Source organism: Nyctibius grandis, chromosome 4 (assembly GCF_013368605.1).
Source record: "Nyctibius grandis isolate bNycGra1 chromosome 4, bNycGra1.pri, whole genome shotgun sequence".
Classification (NCBI taxonomy): domain Eukaryota; kingdom Metazoa; phylum Chordata; class Aves; order Nyctibiiformes; family Nyctibiidae; genus Nyctibius; species Nyctibius grandis.
In genome coordinates, this window is record NC_090661.1 from 104,983,614 (window position 1) to 104,997,559 (window position 13,946).

The 13,946-nt window shown below is 43.8% G+C and overlaps 1 protein-coding gene across 2 annotated transcripts in view; it reads left to right on the plus strand.

Moving 5' to 3' along the window:
• INPP5A (inositol polyphosphate-5-phosphatase A) overlaps positions 1–13,946 on the plus strand; it is a 208,902-nt gene that overhangs the window by 113,365 nt on the left and 81,591 nt on the right. For both annotated transcript variants that reach the window (XM_068398292.1, XM_068398293.1), the window contains exons 6-7: positions 1,419–1,522; positions 11,272–11,324. In XM_068398292.1, coding sequence (XP_068254393.1) covers positions 1,419–1,522; positions 11,272–11,324 — 157 coding nt within the window. The remainder of the gene's footprint in view (positions 1–1,418; positions 1,523–11,271; positions 11,325–13,946) is intronic.

Below are 13,946 nucleotides of genomic sequence, written 5' to 3' on the forward strand. Positions count from 1 at the left end.
CAGTCCTCAGGAAGACATATTTGAGTTTTAAAATGAGAACAATTTTCTCCTCCAGCCTCACGTATTATTTGCTACGGCAGAAGGTGTTAGACTGTTTTTACAGGGGTTAGAGGCCCCAGAGTTTGCTGACAGTTGAAACTGTTGGCGAGCTCTGTGTTCTGAAGGGCCATCATCCAACGGAGGGGCTTGCTGACCAAGCTGATGGTAACGTGCCTCCCTCCTGCCAGGCGCTGCCTTCACCGCGGGAGCCTGCAGTCCTCTCCGTTCTGCCAAACGTTTCTGTATCCTGAGTGACGCCGGGATCTTTTCGCTGACACCGTTAAACTTGCTGAAAGAGGCGCATCCATCCATGATCTTCTTAAAATGATGCCACATTAGTTTATCGGGACATTTGTTTAGTCTTCCTGTGGGAGCCAGATCTCAAAGTGATTGGCACATAAAGAATAAGACTTTTTTTTCCCCTCTGAAGATATATTGCTACATTACAGTAAATGCTTCCTTGGATTATATAAAATACTTTATCTAGACAGCTTAAAGTGACAAGTTTTTGTATTGCTCGGTATTTTCACCAGATATCCAGTAGAACTGGGCAGTTCAGGGCTCTTGATAATAGTTGGAGTTTTTCTCGTAGGCATTCCTAGACAAAACTCAATCCAGTTGGGTAGTTCCAGCCCAATGGTAGCTGTAAGGCAGCTGCCCAAATCCCTGTGCCGGAGGAGTTTAGTAAATTAAGTCAGGTTCTCGCCTTCAGACATGCCAATGCATTGTCCTGATCAGGAGAGAGACCAAGTAGGAAGTGGATCAAGAAGCAGAACCTCTTGTTTATGAGCTGTACAGATCCATGGGTGGATCGTTAAGGCTGAAGAGTCGGTGCTGATTCTGTCTGTGGTGTGACCGACCCTCAAAGGCTTTGGAGGACGATGTGCTTTACCACTAAGTCTCTTACAAACACAGCACCTGTTCCAGCTTTAAATTCACATGTCGGCCTCCTGTGCTGGTAGCTCGTTCTGGGCTGCAAGCACACATTGCCAGGGATAATCTCTACTCATAAGTAATAATTTTCACCTTAATGTGTTCTGTATTAACTAATTTTCATGTTAATTATCCAATGTAGATTGCTGAATGCTGTCTGAGGACACAAACAGGCATCTCCTGGAAGTACCATGCTTGACAGTGCTCTGGATAGTAAAAATAGCAGTACTGCTAGCTGTGTAGCTTGAAGATACCTGATATAAACACGTGTGGTTGTACATGCTTTAGTGGTCCCTTCTCTTGTCCCAGAACAGCTCAGTGCTTGCATGTTTCTGCTAAGACCGTGCCACCTCTTTTGCAGATACCACTGCTTTGCCAGTTAGTGCTGTAAGTTGCTTATAATGTTAAAGACACGTGTGTTAATTATATTTCATATCTCTTCCTAGCTAAGAAGTATAAAAAGGTTACTGGGAAAGAAATCTACTCAGACACTTTAGAAAGCACGCCCATGCTGGAAAAGGAGAAGTTTCCACAGGATTATTTCCCTGAGGTACGTACAATCCCGTGGAGCGTTCCCAAACATCAGGTTTGGTTCTGACTTGCTCTGATGACTTGAGTAGCTACTCTTGGTAATGTAAATAAGGTCAGAATCCAGTCTTGGGGTTTTTTTTTGGTTTTATTTGTCGGTTTCTTGTCACCTATAATATATATTTTAAGCCATTGCATGGATTTACCAAATGGAGATGGAGTTGTTTGTATAGTAGGAAATCCTTGTGAAGGATGGAGACAGTGATGGAAAGACTTGTTTGTGCACTTAAACCCACAGAAATAGCACCCAGTGCCAACTGCGAGTCTCTTTCAGGGAGACTTACTCCTTGGCAGGCGAGAGGCGGCTTTGAACGGGTGGCATTTGAGCGGCAGCAGCTCTGTGGTCACGGCTGCAGCGATCCCGGGTTCTGTTTGGTACAGCTGGGTGCTGCTGCAGCCCCTGCACGGCTGTGGGGAAAAGGTGGTTGGTTGCTGGTGCCCAGACACCCGTGACCAGAGAACGTGTCGAGGTTTTCCTCTGAGGCTGCCCCAGGACTGCCTCTTTCGTTGTTCTCTGGAGCACTGTGGAACGCTGCGTGTCTGGGGTTGAAGGCCAAGGTCTTGTCAAACCCAGAAGGTTTGACAAGGAAACCCAAGGGTTTCCCTCCGCTGCGCCTGCAAGTGTGATTGCACGTGTAAGGGCAGCCTTTGCCTGCAGTTCTCTTCTTTGATGTGGACTTTAATTTGCTCATTTTTAGTTTCTTAAGAACATCTAGAACATGGGTTGGTGTTTACTACAAGCCAAGTGAATCGTTTGTTGAATTTCTATATTTGTGGATCAAACGGGCACATTGCTACTTTAATATTAGAAAAAACTAAATAAACTTTGCAAATTAATTTAGAATTCATAAATACACACAGATATTTATGTAGTGCATGTGTGCTTGGAACAGTATTGCATAATTACGGGGTTGATGGGATGTAGGTTATTCTTTTTCTTGACTTTGATACTAAATTATTTGGTTTTGTATTCTGTATCTCTGTACTGGAAGGGAAACTGCCTTTTGACATAATTTTACTGGCTTTTACCCCTGTGAATAAACGTCTTAAATACTTCTGTGAAGTTAAGCGTTACATCATTTTGAAGGAGCTTCAACCGATTACTCAGATATTTATTTTTCTCCTCCATCAGCGATAAAGTGTAGCACTCTGGGTGATTGAGAACGTAAGTAGGAGGCGAACAGCGCTGTGAGTGATTTGATTGTAGCACAGAGCGCTGAACAGCAGCGTGCGAGCGCCGTTATCGCGCCGAACAGCAACAGGCCAAATTATGGATTGTTCATTGATACCCAGGAAGAATGATTTCCATCGCTGTTTCACGGCTGTTGTTTCATCGTGAGACTGGCAAATTTGTAACTTGTTCAGCATCGTTTATTACCGCCTCTTACATGAACAATTCTTCTCGGTCTCTTGGAGAAACGGTGGAGTCTGGTGGCTCTCCCCACTGCCTTGTGGGCCAGGGGCTGTGTCCGTTTCGTGTGGGTGCTCAGGGATCGGGTGTTGGACTATTAGGTCCAGAACCCCAGAAGCAGCTAAATACTTTTGGAGGATCTGACAGCTTTATACCATTCCCATTCATTGCATTACCTTACATGACTTTTCTAAGGAGGAAGCACCACGTTCTGGTGTTGTCAGGGATATTCTTTACCTGAAAAGAGAAAATCCACAAAAACTCGTAATGAAGATGTGAACAAATCCCTGAAGCACCTTGAAGGTTTAGTTCTGCCCCTGCACGCAGCACAGTTCCCTGTAGTAGTGTTGCTGCAAGACTCGCAGGCGAGGCTGGGGGATTTACCCGTTTTATTTCAGAGCTTCACACAGTGGGAGAGGGAAGTGATACGGGCTCTCCAGGACCAGGCTAATGCAGATAACAGCAGCATCGATGCTCACAGATCTGTGACTTTCCGTGCTCGTTTGGTGTGCAACCTAGCGCAGACCAAGCCAGCATGTTTTTCATGTGACTTGAAAAATTAAAAAATAATTGTGATGATTTTTACTGTGCTGTTTTTAATTTTGGACTGAAGACCAAGGTGTCTCTCCAGCACTCATAAGCACAGCAACATCAAAAAACCAACAGTGACATAATTTTGCTTCTCATACACGTTTCTATTTTTAAAGCTAAAATTAATCTTGTTATCACCTATTTTCTTCCTAGCTAAGTGTTGGTAATAACAATACTAATTAAAAGACCACAAAATCATGTGCATTGTGAAAATCTGAATTGACACGGGGACTGTACGAGCAGCGTATCTGTCCAGACATTACATTTACATGCGCTCGTGTGTTTTAGCCAGACTTCTCATATCCCATTATAATGTTTTGTGTGAGAAACGCTTTAAGACTGATTTCTTTTCTTTTTATTACTGCTGCTTAAGGATGATCTAAAAGTAATTACAATGATTGAGGCATAATGCAATTCAAAATAATTACAGCCCACTGCATATAAAACTAACAAAACTTTCTGTCTTGATTTATGGGTCCTCTTGGCTAGGCACAAGACTCAAATGATGCCTCTGGGAGCAACACTCCAGATAATGTTAGGCCATTTAAAAAAAAAGCAGATTTGTGTAGTCTATCAGGCCTGAGTAATTTTTTTTTCCCATAGTGAGAAATTGGTTGTTATCATAGATCACAGATACTGCTCAAAGCTCTTATGAAAGATGAATTAATTTCACTAATGCTTTAATGCAAACCTTTCATGGAGAAGGCTGTATGGTGATAACCTTACTGCGGTCTCTCCTTTCTCAATGATGATTTATGTTGTCTTTTAGTAGATGAAACTGCCTGTATTCACAATCCATCTGCTGGCTAAAGGAATCCTATTAACAGAGGATCTGAGAAGAGGCTTAATACTGTAAGGTGAAAGATGTGGTATCCCCTTTCTAGGACATGAAGTAGGAATTTTTTTTCATATTTTAAAATGTAGATACCTCTCTGAGAGTGTACAGATGATCTATATCATCTCTACCTGGTTTTATGCTGGTGTACAGATGGTGGATCAGATAGTGACTATCTGTTAAAGTCAAAATATTGTTGCTTTGAAATCTGCAATAAGTAACAATTTTCTCTCTCTTTCCCAAGGTATAGTTCTTTAAATCGTGTCCCTAAAACTTGCTTCTTTCCAAATACTGCGTTGGAAATATTCAAGCACATCAATGACCCAAAATATGTAAGGCATGTTGTTCAGCTGCAGTATGTGTCTAAGGTGAAGGGTGACACCTTTATGTTTAAGATGTTAAACAGTGGTTCAGCTGCTGGGCTGTATGAGGTCCAAAGCCTACTAACTTTTGCATTCTTAATGTTAAATAGACAAATTATTATTAAGTGAATTATTTATTGAAGTTAACATTAATTAAGTAAGTGTTTTCAAGTTATGAGTTTCTAAATGTAATTTACAGGGTGGGATGGGGCAGTATACAAATTACACAACAAAACAAGTGTCATTTTGTGATACAGAGGCATAGATGTGTTTGCTTGCTTTGTTCAGCCTGGCCTGGGTAACATTCTCCAGCACGAGCTGAAGCACCTCCCCAGTCTCCTGTGCTGGCTTTTACTTGGGCCAGATCAAAGGTCCGAACCATCATGTTTCCATCCACCACTGTTGCTTTTGTAACTATTTTAAGTCATACGCTCCAACGATAATGCAATTATGCTGTACAGATAAGTCCTAAAGAAAATCTTAATTGGAAGAGGATGTGATGGAGGTCTGCGTTAGGCGTGTCCTGACCAAACACGCTGCGAGGTGGACCTTCTGATCTTGGCCTTGTGGGGCAGGTCTCGGCAGTCTGGGTACGACTGTCAGGTTATCACCCTGCTGCTGTCACCTTAATAGGATACATTTTATTATTGTAATTATCTACCTTTAATGACTATTTCATAAAATAAGTTTTGTAATGACTCTTTGCATCCTCAGGAAAAGGGAAACTACGGAATGACTGTCATGTTTTGGGCTGGGCCTGTAAAACGTAGGTCCCTTGTTTATACTCCTGTCAAGGATAAATTCTGCTGTTCAAAGGCAGGAATTCTTACAGACTCACATGTTCTTTGGAGAGTTTAGTGAAATACAGGAGGGAAAAAGAAGGTGCGTTCTAAAAGAGAAGAAATACTGTATCTGTGACTGGATGTGAGTGTGAGCAGCCGTGTTGTGCTCTCACACACCGTCACGTGCGGCTGGTTTTGGCAGTGACCTGGACTGGAGCGTTACCCTTCAGCTCTGGCAGGGTCAGGCCCCTCGGACCTCACGGCCCTGCATCCCCCGTTACCCACTTGGACCTTCGAGGCTGTTGAGCAGCTGACAAAGGGACCCACCACACGTATACTCGTACCTGTCGCTGCCAACTTGACATTATAACTTACAACTTTCTCACAAAAAAATGCTTAACTTCATCTTTCTTTCAAAAGTTGCATCATCGTTGTGTTTCTGTCTTCTGAAATAACTTTTAGTGAAGAAATTATGTGTTGCTGCTGGTTGGCTGCTTCGCTGGTGATGTGTGTAGGAAGAAGCTGACAGCAGTAATGATTTGCATGTCCCGTGGTTTTGTATGTGAAAATAAGCGGAGCAAGTGGAGGATTTATCAATATTTCTTATATTTGCTTATATCATGCACGAATACTTAAATGTGGTCTTCCAATAGGTATGTTCTTACTGAATTCTTTATACTGTATTTTCTGGTAAATAAAGGGTAATGAAAGCATTATGTCAAAAAGCAAATGATCAGTTAAATTATTACACTACATAATAGACTGTCATTAGATAGATTGACTTCATATTCTTAAGCTCTCACTGTACAATTTTTTGATGGGTGCCATAGATATTTTCATTTGCAGACTTTTAAATTTATGTAATGACTTTTAAAAATCTTTAGCAGTAAAAATGTGACCGATAGTGCTGTTACAATGTTTTGATAGTGTTCAAAGGCTGAACTGGGCTTGAGTTTTCCCTATGCTGCGTATTATTCAGAAATACAGGGAAAGTAGAAAGGTACTTTGAACAGTTTGTGTGCGAACTCCTCAAAACACAAGAGCATAAATTCTTTAATTCTGTAAACTGATCTAAGGAAAGAAAGGAAGTCATTTTGAGGCAAGAACTACATTCTGCATGGTTTTTTATAGAAAATTGTCATAATATCTGCCCCTGTTCCTGGCTAGTTAAACATAGAGCATCTTGTGAGTACGTGGAACACAAGTTCCTGCGTGAGGCTTTGAGGAGGAGTTCTCACCACGGTGATGTGGGCCTGTTGATGCTGAACGTTGCTTGGTGCCTCAGTTTTCTTGCTGCTCAGGATGCAGCTGCTCCGTGTACATCTCCCGTCTTCCTCGGAACCGTGGTGTTCCTTTAAGAAGCTGCAATTACACCGCAGTCATTGCCACTTTAATATGTCTTTCCTTCATGGCCCTGCTTTGTATGGTTGAATAAACCCTTGCTGGGTCACTATTTAATTTGATATGGTCCCTCTCAGTAAAATGATGGAGAAAAGATGAATTAAGGCTCTGTGCTAGTCATTATCAATCATGGTTTGTGTGCATTACTTATTGCTCGCAGTGCTTTTTGACATTAGCCCTCTATAACCTCTCTCTTCATGTTAATGTTGTCTGGAGGTCCTTTTACCCGATGTAGCAGAGGTTATTTATGTAGGTGGTGTTTCTAGGGGGTTTTAAAAGGTCAGCACGATCTCCTGAGAGACTCTATTCACAAAGAAAAGGCTGGAGGAATGTAACTGCAAGTTTTCAAATTGTGATTTTTATTATATATATATATTTTTTAAGGACTTCTGATAGAGAGGTGTCAGAATCTCAGTTACACTTACTGAAGTAAATGTTTGGCAAAACAGCCTCTAACACATACTAGTGCCCTTAAAACCAGTATTTGTGAGGAAACGCCAAGCTACTGTAAGAAATTCCTGTATTTCCCATGTCATGAAATATAAACTGTGTTGCAAATACCTTTTAGTTGGCTTGTATCAGTGTAGGCTTGCATGAAACAGAAGAAGGCAGCAGTGCCCAGGTTTGGTGACAGCCGACATGGCTTTACTAAGGGCAGGTTGTGCCTGATGAATTTGGTAGCCTTCTACGATGGGGTTACAGCGCTGGTGGGTAAGGAAAGAGCGACTGACATCACCTACCTGGACTTGTGCAAAGCATGTGACACTGTCCCACATGACATCCTTGTCTCTAAATTGGAGAGATGTGGACTTGACGGATGGACTGCTGGGTGGATAAGGAATTGGCTGGATGGTTGCACTCAAAGAGTTACGGTCAACGTCTCATTGTCCAAGTGGACACCAGTGACGAGCGGCGTTCCTCAGGGGTCGGTATTGGGACCGGCCCTGTTTAACATCTTTGTTGGTGACATGGACAGTGGGATCGAGTGCGCTCTCAGCAAGTTTGCCGACGACACCAAGCTGTGCGGTGTGGTGACACGCTGGAGGGAAGGGATGGCATCCAGAGGGACCTGGACAGGCTGGAGAGCTGGGTCCATGCGAACCACATGAAGCTCAACAAGGCCAAGTGCAAGGTCCTGCATGTGGGTCGGGGCAATCCCAAGCACAAACACAGGCTGGGCAGAGAATGGGTTGAGAGCAGCCCTGAGGAGAAGGACTTGGGGGTGATGGGTGAGGAGAAGCTCACCATGAGCCGGCAACATGCGCTGGCAGCCCAGAAAGCCACCCGTGTCCTGGGCTGCATCCCCAGCAGCGTGGCCAGCAGGGCGAGGGAGGGGATTCTGCCCCTCTGCTCCGCTCTTGTGAGACCCCCCCTGCAGTGCTGCGTCCAGCTCTGGGGCACCAACAGAAGAAGGACACGGACCTGCCAGAGCGAGTCCAGAGGAGGCCACGGAGATCTCAGAGGGCTGGAGCCCCTCTGCTCTGGAGACAGGCTGAGAGAGCTGGGGCTGTTCAGCCTGGAGAAGAGAAGGCTCCGGGGAGACCTTCTAGCACCTTCCAGTACCTGAAGGGGCTACAGGAAAGCTGGAGAGGGGCTTTTTACAAGGGCATGGAGAGATAGGACGAGGGGGAACGGTTTTAAACTGAAAGAGGGGAGATTGAGATGAGATCTGAGGAAGCAATTCTTTGCTGTGAGGGTGGTGAGACCCTGGCCCAGGTTGCCCAGAGAAGCTGTGGCTGCCCCCTCCCTGGCAGTGTTCAAGGCCAGGTTGGATGGGGCTGGGAGCAACCTGGTCTGGTGGAAGGTGTCCCTGCCCGTGGCAGGGGGTTGGAAATAGGTGATCTTTAAGGTCCCTTCCAACCCAAACCAGTCTGTGATTCTGTGATTCTATGATACAGCTCTGAGCAGCATGATCTAGTTGGCCCTGTTGTAATGCTGCATCTTTTGAAGTACCTATTATGTTGCCAAAGAGGAAAATAGCAAATTAAAAGTGACAGCTTGATTGAAGACATTATCTTGGGCCACATCATAGGCTTGGACTATTTGATTTCAAGTTCTATGTATTGTTCTGCAGTAATTCTAAGTTCAGTGCGGTTATTTTTGAGAATGAAATGACAGAGCTCCCCTTTTTGATTGAGATTAGATTTAAGCCAATTTTGAATGCTTTTAGCATTTAACTTTTTTCATGGTTTTGCTTCTGAATAAATGTTGACATTTTGCCCAATTTCAACTTGTAGCTGTGCTGTCACGGTCATCACAGAAACTGGGACCAGGAGAGACCTTATTGGATTATGGGATTTGTAGTTCAGCCGTGAAAGCGGGACTGTGAGGACCACACTGGTGTGTTGGCCCTCCAGCAGCCAGCCCCTCACAGAGCAGAGGGACTGCTGCATCTACACAGCGGGTTATTTCTCAATGTTGGAAAAAAATATTTACAATGAAGTAGATATTTATTCACAGTCACCACAGAGTTTTTCTCAGTAGAGCTGCAGTTTAAGTAAAAGGTTGGGATCTCCTAAGACAAAAGTAATAAGGATTCAGAGAAATTCGGTCCCCTCTGTTTTGTTAATTTATTTTATTCCCTCTTCTATATGTCCTGTGAGCTACTGAAGGCCAACTGCAAGTGGAGACAAAGGTCAAGAACAGGAGAAGGCTGTTCCTTGTGTGTCCACAGGATCAAAACAGGAATTTTGATCCACTGCATGAAGGACTTTGTTGTGAGTCACTGTTCTTGGACGCGGCGCTCTCGAGAGGACCCCTTCCGTGTGCTGCCCGCTGCTGAGCACTGCAGAGCTGGGGGAGCCTGGGCAGGCAAAGCCTCCAGCCCCTCCTCGGCAGGGCCAGCCCCGCTGGGACCGCGGGTCAGCGGCCACGCTGCGCTTCTCCCGGCGCCTCCAGCAGTCTGTGTAGCGAGGGCCCACGGGCCTGCAGAAAGGTGCTCTGAAATTGCCACCTGAAGTAAGAAATGCTAAAAACAGGTTTCCCGAAACCTGGAGTACATAACTGTGCAGAAATTTTGTAGGCAATTTTTTACTTCTTAGTTTTGTAGCATGTAGGTAACGCTTTCTCCACAGAATGGCAAGCTCTGAAGTTGAAGGCAATCAGAGAAATAAGGTGTCATTTACAGGTAGCTGCGTGTTTTCCTGGGTTTACATAGAAGAGAACAACTGCGTATCAGTAAATAGTTTTCACATTCAAGCCTTCAAGAATAAGCTATTATTTATTCAGTAAAAGAAATGTGTCAGGATCTTCGTAAGCATATTTTGGATGCTGGGGAGAGGGGCCGTGGCAGAGGAGCAGCATTGTGGCTGGTTGGCCTTGGCTGTGGGTACCACGTCTGTGCCTGCAGAGCGGAGGGGGTGGGAGGTGGGGAGCTGCTATCTGAAGGCGATCAGAAAACAGCCCGTTGAGGTTTTGTGAGGCACTTCACTGTCTCAGCAGTACTTGGGACTTTGGATTCCCGTGAGGACTGTCGGCAGTGGGGTGGATAAAGGCACCTGGTGAGTCTCTCCTGCTCCTTAGGGAGAGGTACGGGGCAGCGGGGGATGCTCTGCTCTCGCTATAAGGAGTTGCAGTCATCTGCTACAGAATCCTCAACATCGTTACTTAGGCCTGTCTGGTGCGGGGTTCGTTACCAGAGAACACCAGCCTGGCCCCGCGTCCGTGGTTAACAGGGAATAAACAGGATGCAGCACCATGTCCCCCTGCGGGAGGCTGTGATTTACGGCAGCGGCGCAGGAGTGGTGCTGAGGAATCCTTGTGCTGCCTCAGAAGGGCCGTGCGTTGGCGTGAGCTGATTTGTGGCTTTCTCGCGGACGTTGCAGCTTTGATAAATGTGTGTTTTACCATTATTTAAATTCCCCCTAACTTTTATAGAAATATTGGGTGGGTTGGCTCAGCAGAGGAATAGCTTTCTAGCAGATCTCATTCATTTTAATTTGATGTAAATCTCTGATGACATTTTAAAGTTCAGGTAAAATTACAAAGACGCCAAGACATTTGTGCATAGGCAGTAAGAATTTGCTGGTTTAGGCTAAGCATAAATACAGTTGTAAAGCTTTCCTAACTGGTTATCTTTCATCTATAAACAACTACCAGGGCTTGTATTAATTTTACACGTAAGTTTCTGACTTCTGCAGGACCAAAAAAATAAATAATTCCAGGATTTATAAGAGACACAATATACGTTTTCAAGGTACCTGAGTTGGTGTGTAGTGCTTATTAGTTACAGTGCATGGATGGACTTTGTTTTATTTTGTTCTCTGTATGTTTCACTTTCTCAGTAATTCTTTACTTCAAGTGACTGGTTCTTATTTCCTTGTTTTTCAGTGCAAGTGGTCCAGAAAAGGTTTCATTCGAACGAGATGGTGTATTACTGATTGGTATGTTGTGTCTTTATTTCTGATTATGTGTATATTATGTGTATTCCATTAACAACTATTTCAAAGCAGGTATTCATATACATAGATTGGTCTATTCATAGAGTAGCTTGGTTCCAAAACAGTTGCTTTGCTCTATTATTTATTGAGCACATAATGCCTCATCCGTGCACTCGGAGACTGAGGCACACTGAGTTCAGTGTAACCTGGCTGTCCTCAGAGAGGATTCCTCCTAAGACGTGCTGTGAAAATCTACAGCAGAGAGAACATTTTCTGCTCTCGGGATCATCCAACAGCCTAAAGAGGTGGGGGCTGAGAGGAGCAGACGACAATATGAGAGTAGAAGTTGAACGTCATTAGAGTGTTACACACTAGAGCCCTGTCTGTGGAAGGAGCAGCACCAACTGCTGTTAACGAGAGGTGTATCTCATAACTGAAGCTATTTACTGTCTGTGTTTGAAAATGCTGTCTTTATTAACAGCAGTAGTAGTAACAGTAGTAGTGTATGCTGGGGAGAGCAGCTGGTTGTGCAAAACACTGATCCTGAAAGACCTTGAAAATTTTGCTTGTCGTAACACAAGAAGAGCTCCATGAACCCGCAGGTGGGTCAGATTTGTCTGGTCCTACCTGGAAATCTGACAGTGCTTTGCTTTTCATTTAGTCATAGTTTTGTCTTCACTGCTTATATATATTATAGTCACACAAATGTATGTGAATGCTCAACATTTTTCCCTTCTTCCTGTGGTCATTTCACGTCTTAAAATTCTGAGTTTGATTTTAAAGTCTGATGAATGTTCACCCAGGCTGACTTTTGAGTGCTGAACAGTATTCCTGCTCGTTTGCATAAGCATGTTTATTAGATTCAGCAAACAGTTTGTGACAAATGAAAAAGCAGCAGGTGTTCTCCTTTTACAGGCTTTTGACCCAGGAATCAGGCAGGCAGCTGTGCGATAATGTAGGTTCTCGTTCATTTTTCCAGATCCGTATGACATGGCATGTTGTTTGAGCAGTAGAGATCTGCAGAAGTGGGTATTTAGTGCCAGTTGCTAATCTGGCCTTTCCTCTTAGATCATAAGAGCTTCCAGGTTCTGTCTCTCCCATCCGCTTGGATTTTCTCTTCGCAGAAAAAATAACATGGATTTATTTTTAGGCCTTTCCAAGAAAAATATGTTCTTCAGAGACAGATTTAGAAGAAACATTTTCTTGCAGGTTGATATTAAGAAGGGACAGCTCTTGGAAGGAGCAGTCTGTAGCTAGATGTTCTGATCAGATAATATACTACGCTTGTGTTTCCTACGGGTCTATATATGGGGAAGTAAGAGTGAAGAAGCTCACAGCTTTTTCTGATCTGTAGTGAGGTGAGGTGAGCTGTGGTGGTAGTTTTGTGACTGCAACAGTCTGTGATTACAGTCCACGTGATCCAACAATATCTCAGATGTTTCTAATGAAAAGCTGAAGGGGCAAGTTACCGTGCACAAATTCTGGAGAATGAAAGTGAAATATCACGGAAAATACAGGGGTTTAGAAACGACACCTAATTAGGTCTAAGTGGGTTGTGTGTCTATTCATGGTATGGTAAGTGTCTAAACCCAGTCCATGAGCATATGAACAAAGTTCTGGCCATTTTCATAATCGTGACTTTTGATCTATACATTTCTACGTGCTAATAGTTCATTAAAAATATAGCCAGGAGACGTGTTAATGCTTCTGTGTGAGTCCTTGGAGGCAGCTATTAATTTGCCCTGCCTAGGAGAACGTCGTTGTAGAAGGTGCCTCATGCCAAAAGCAGAGGGCTTCCAAAAACCCAAAAAAGGGACCTTAAAATATTTCAGAAAACTGTCCTCGTTCTCCTCCTTGGGATTCAGTGATCTGCCCCAGCTGAGTTCCTCTGTGAATCCAGATTTTTCACGTCTGTTATTCTTCATTAGCTCATCTTTAGTGAGAGTGAAGAGTTAAGGAAACTTGGGGCACTCGGGTTTCATTTTAAGAAAAAACGAGAGAGAACTATGTAACTACATGCACTTTTTTTTTTGCACTTTTTTTTTTTAGTATTTTGAATATAAGGAGGGGGTGGTATCTATTTGTGTTCCAGTAGTTCTTAGTGTTATTGTGTTAATAGGTGCGAGATAGTGCCCTGAGTGCATTACAGCCTTAAACACAGTTTGCATACGTAGTTTCTGTTTGTAGGGAGGATGGAGCACAGAATACATTTGTACAATGTAGGTATGGCACCAACCTGGGGATGTTTGCAAGGATCTCAGAGGTCAGAACCAGCAATCAAAGTTGTTTTGATACTTTAGAGAAAGCAGGATTGCAAGATTGAATTCGGGGAAGTGCGAAGCATGGCGCTTTGAGAGGAGAATTCAAAAGCGTGAATACAGTGTTGGGATCAGCTGACTCATTACCCGTGCTGTAGAGAAGGATCAAGGGAGAAGAAACTGAGTATGGTTCGTCGTTGTCTTACCGAGATGTGTTAACAGGTACAGCACGTGAAGGACGTGGGGGGAAGGTATGGTAGTTATTGAATTGAATGCTGCCAAGGCCTTCGATAGAGTACTGTGTGCTGGTTTGAGTGCTGTGCTTTAGATAAGCTGGAAGAAGAACAGGAGAGTCAAGGGTGGTAGG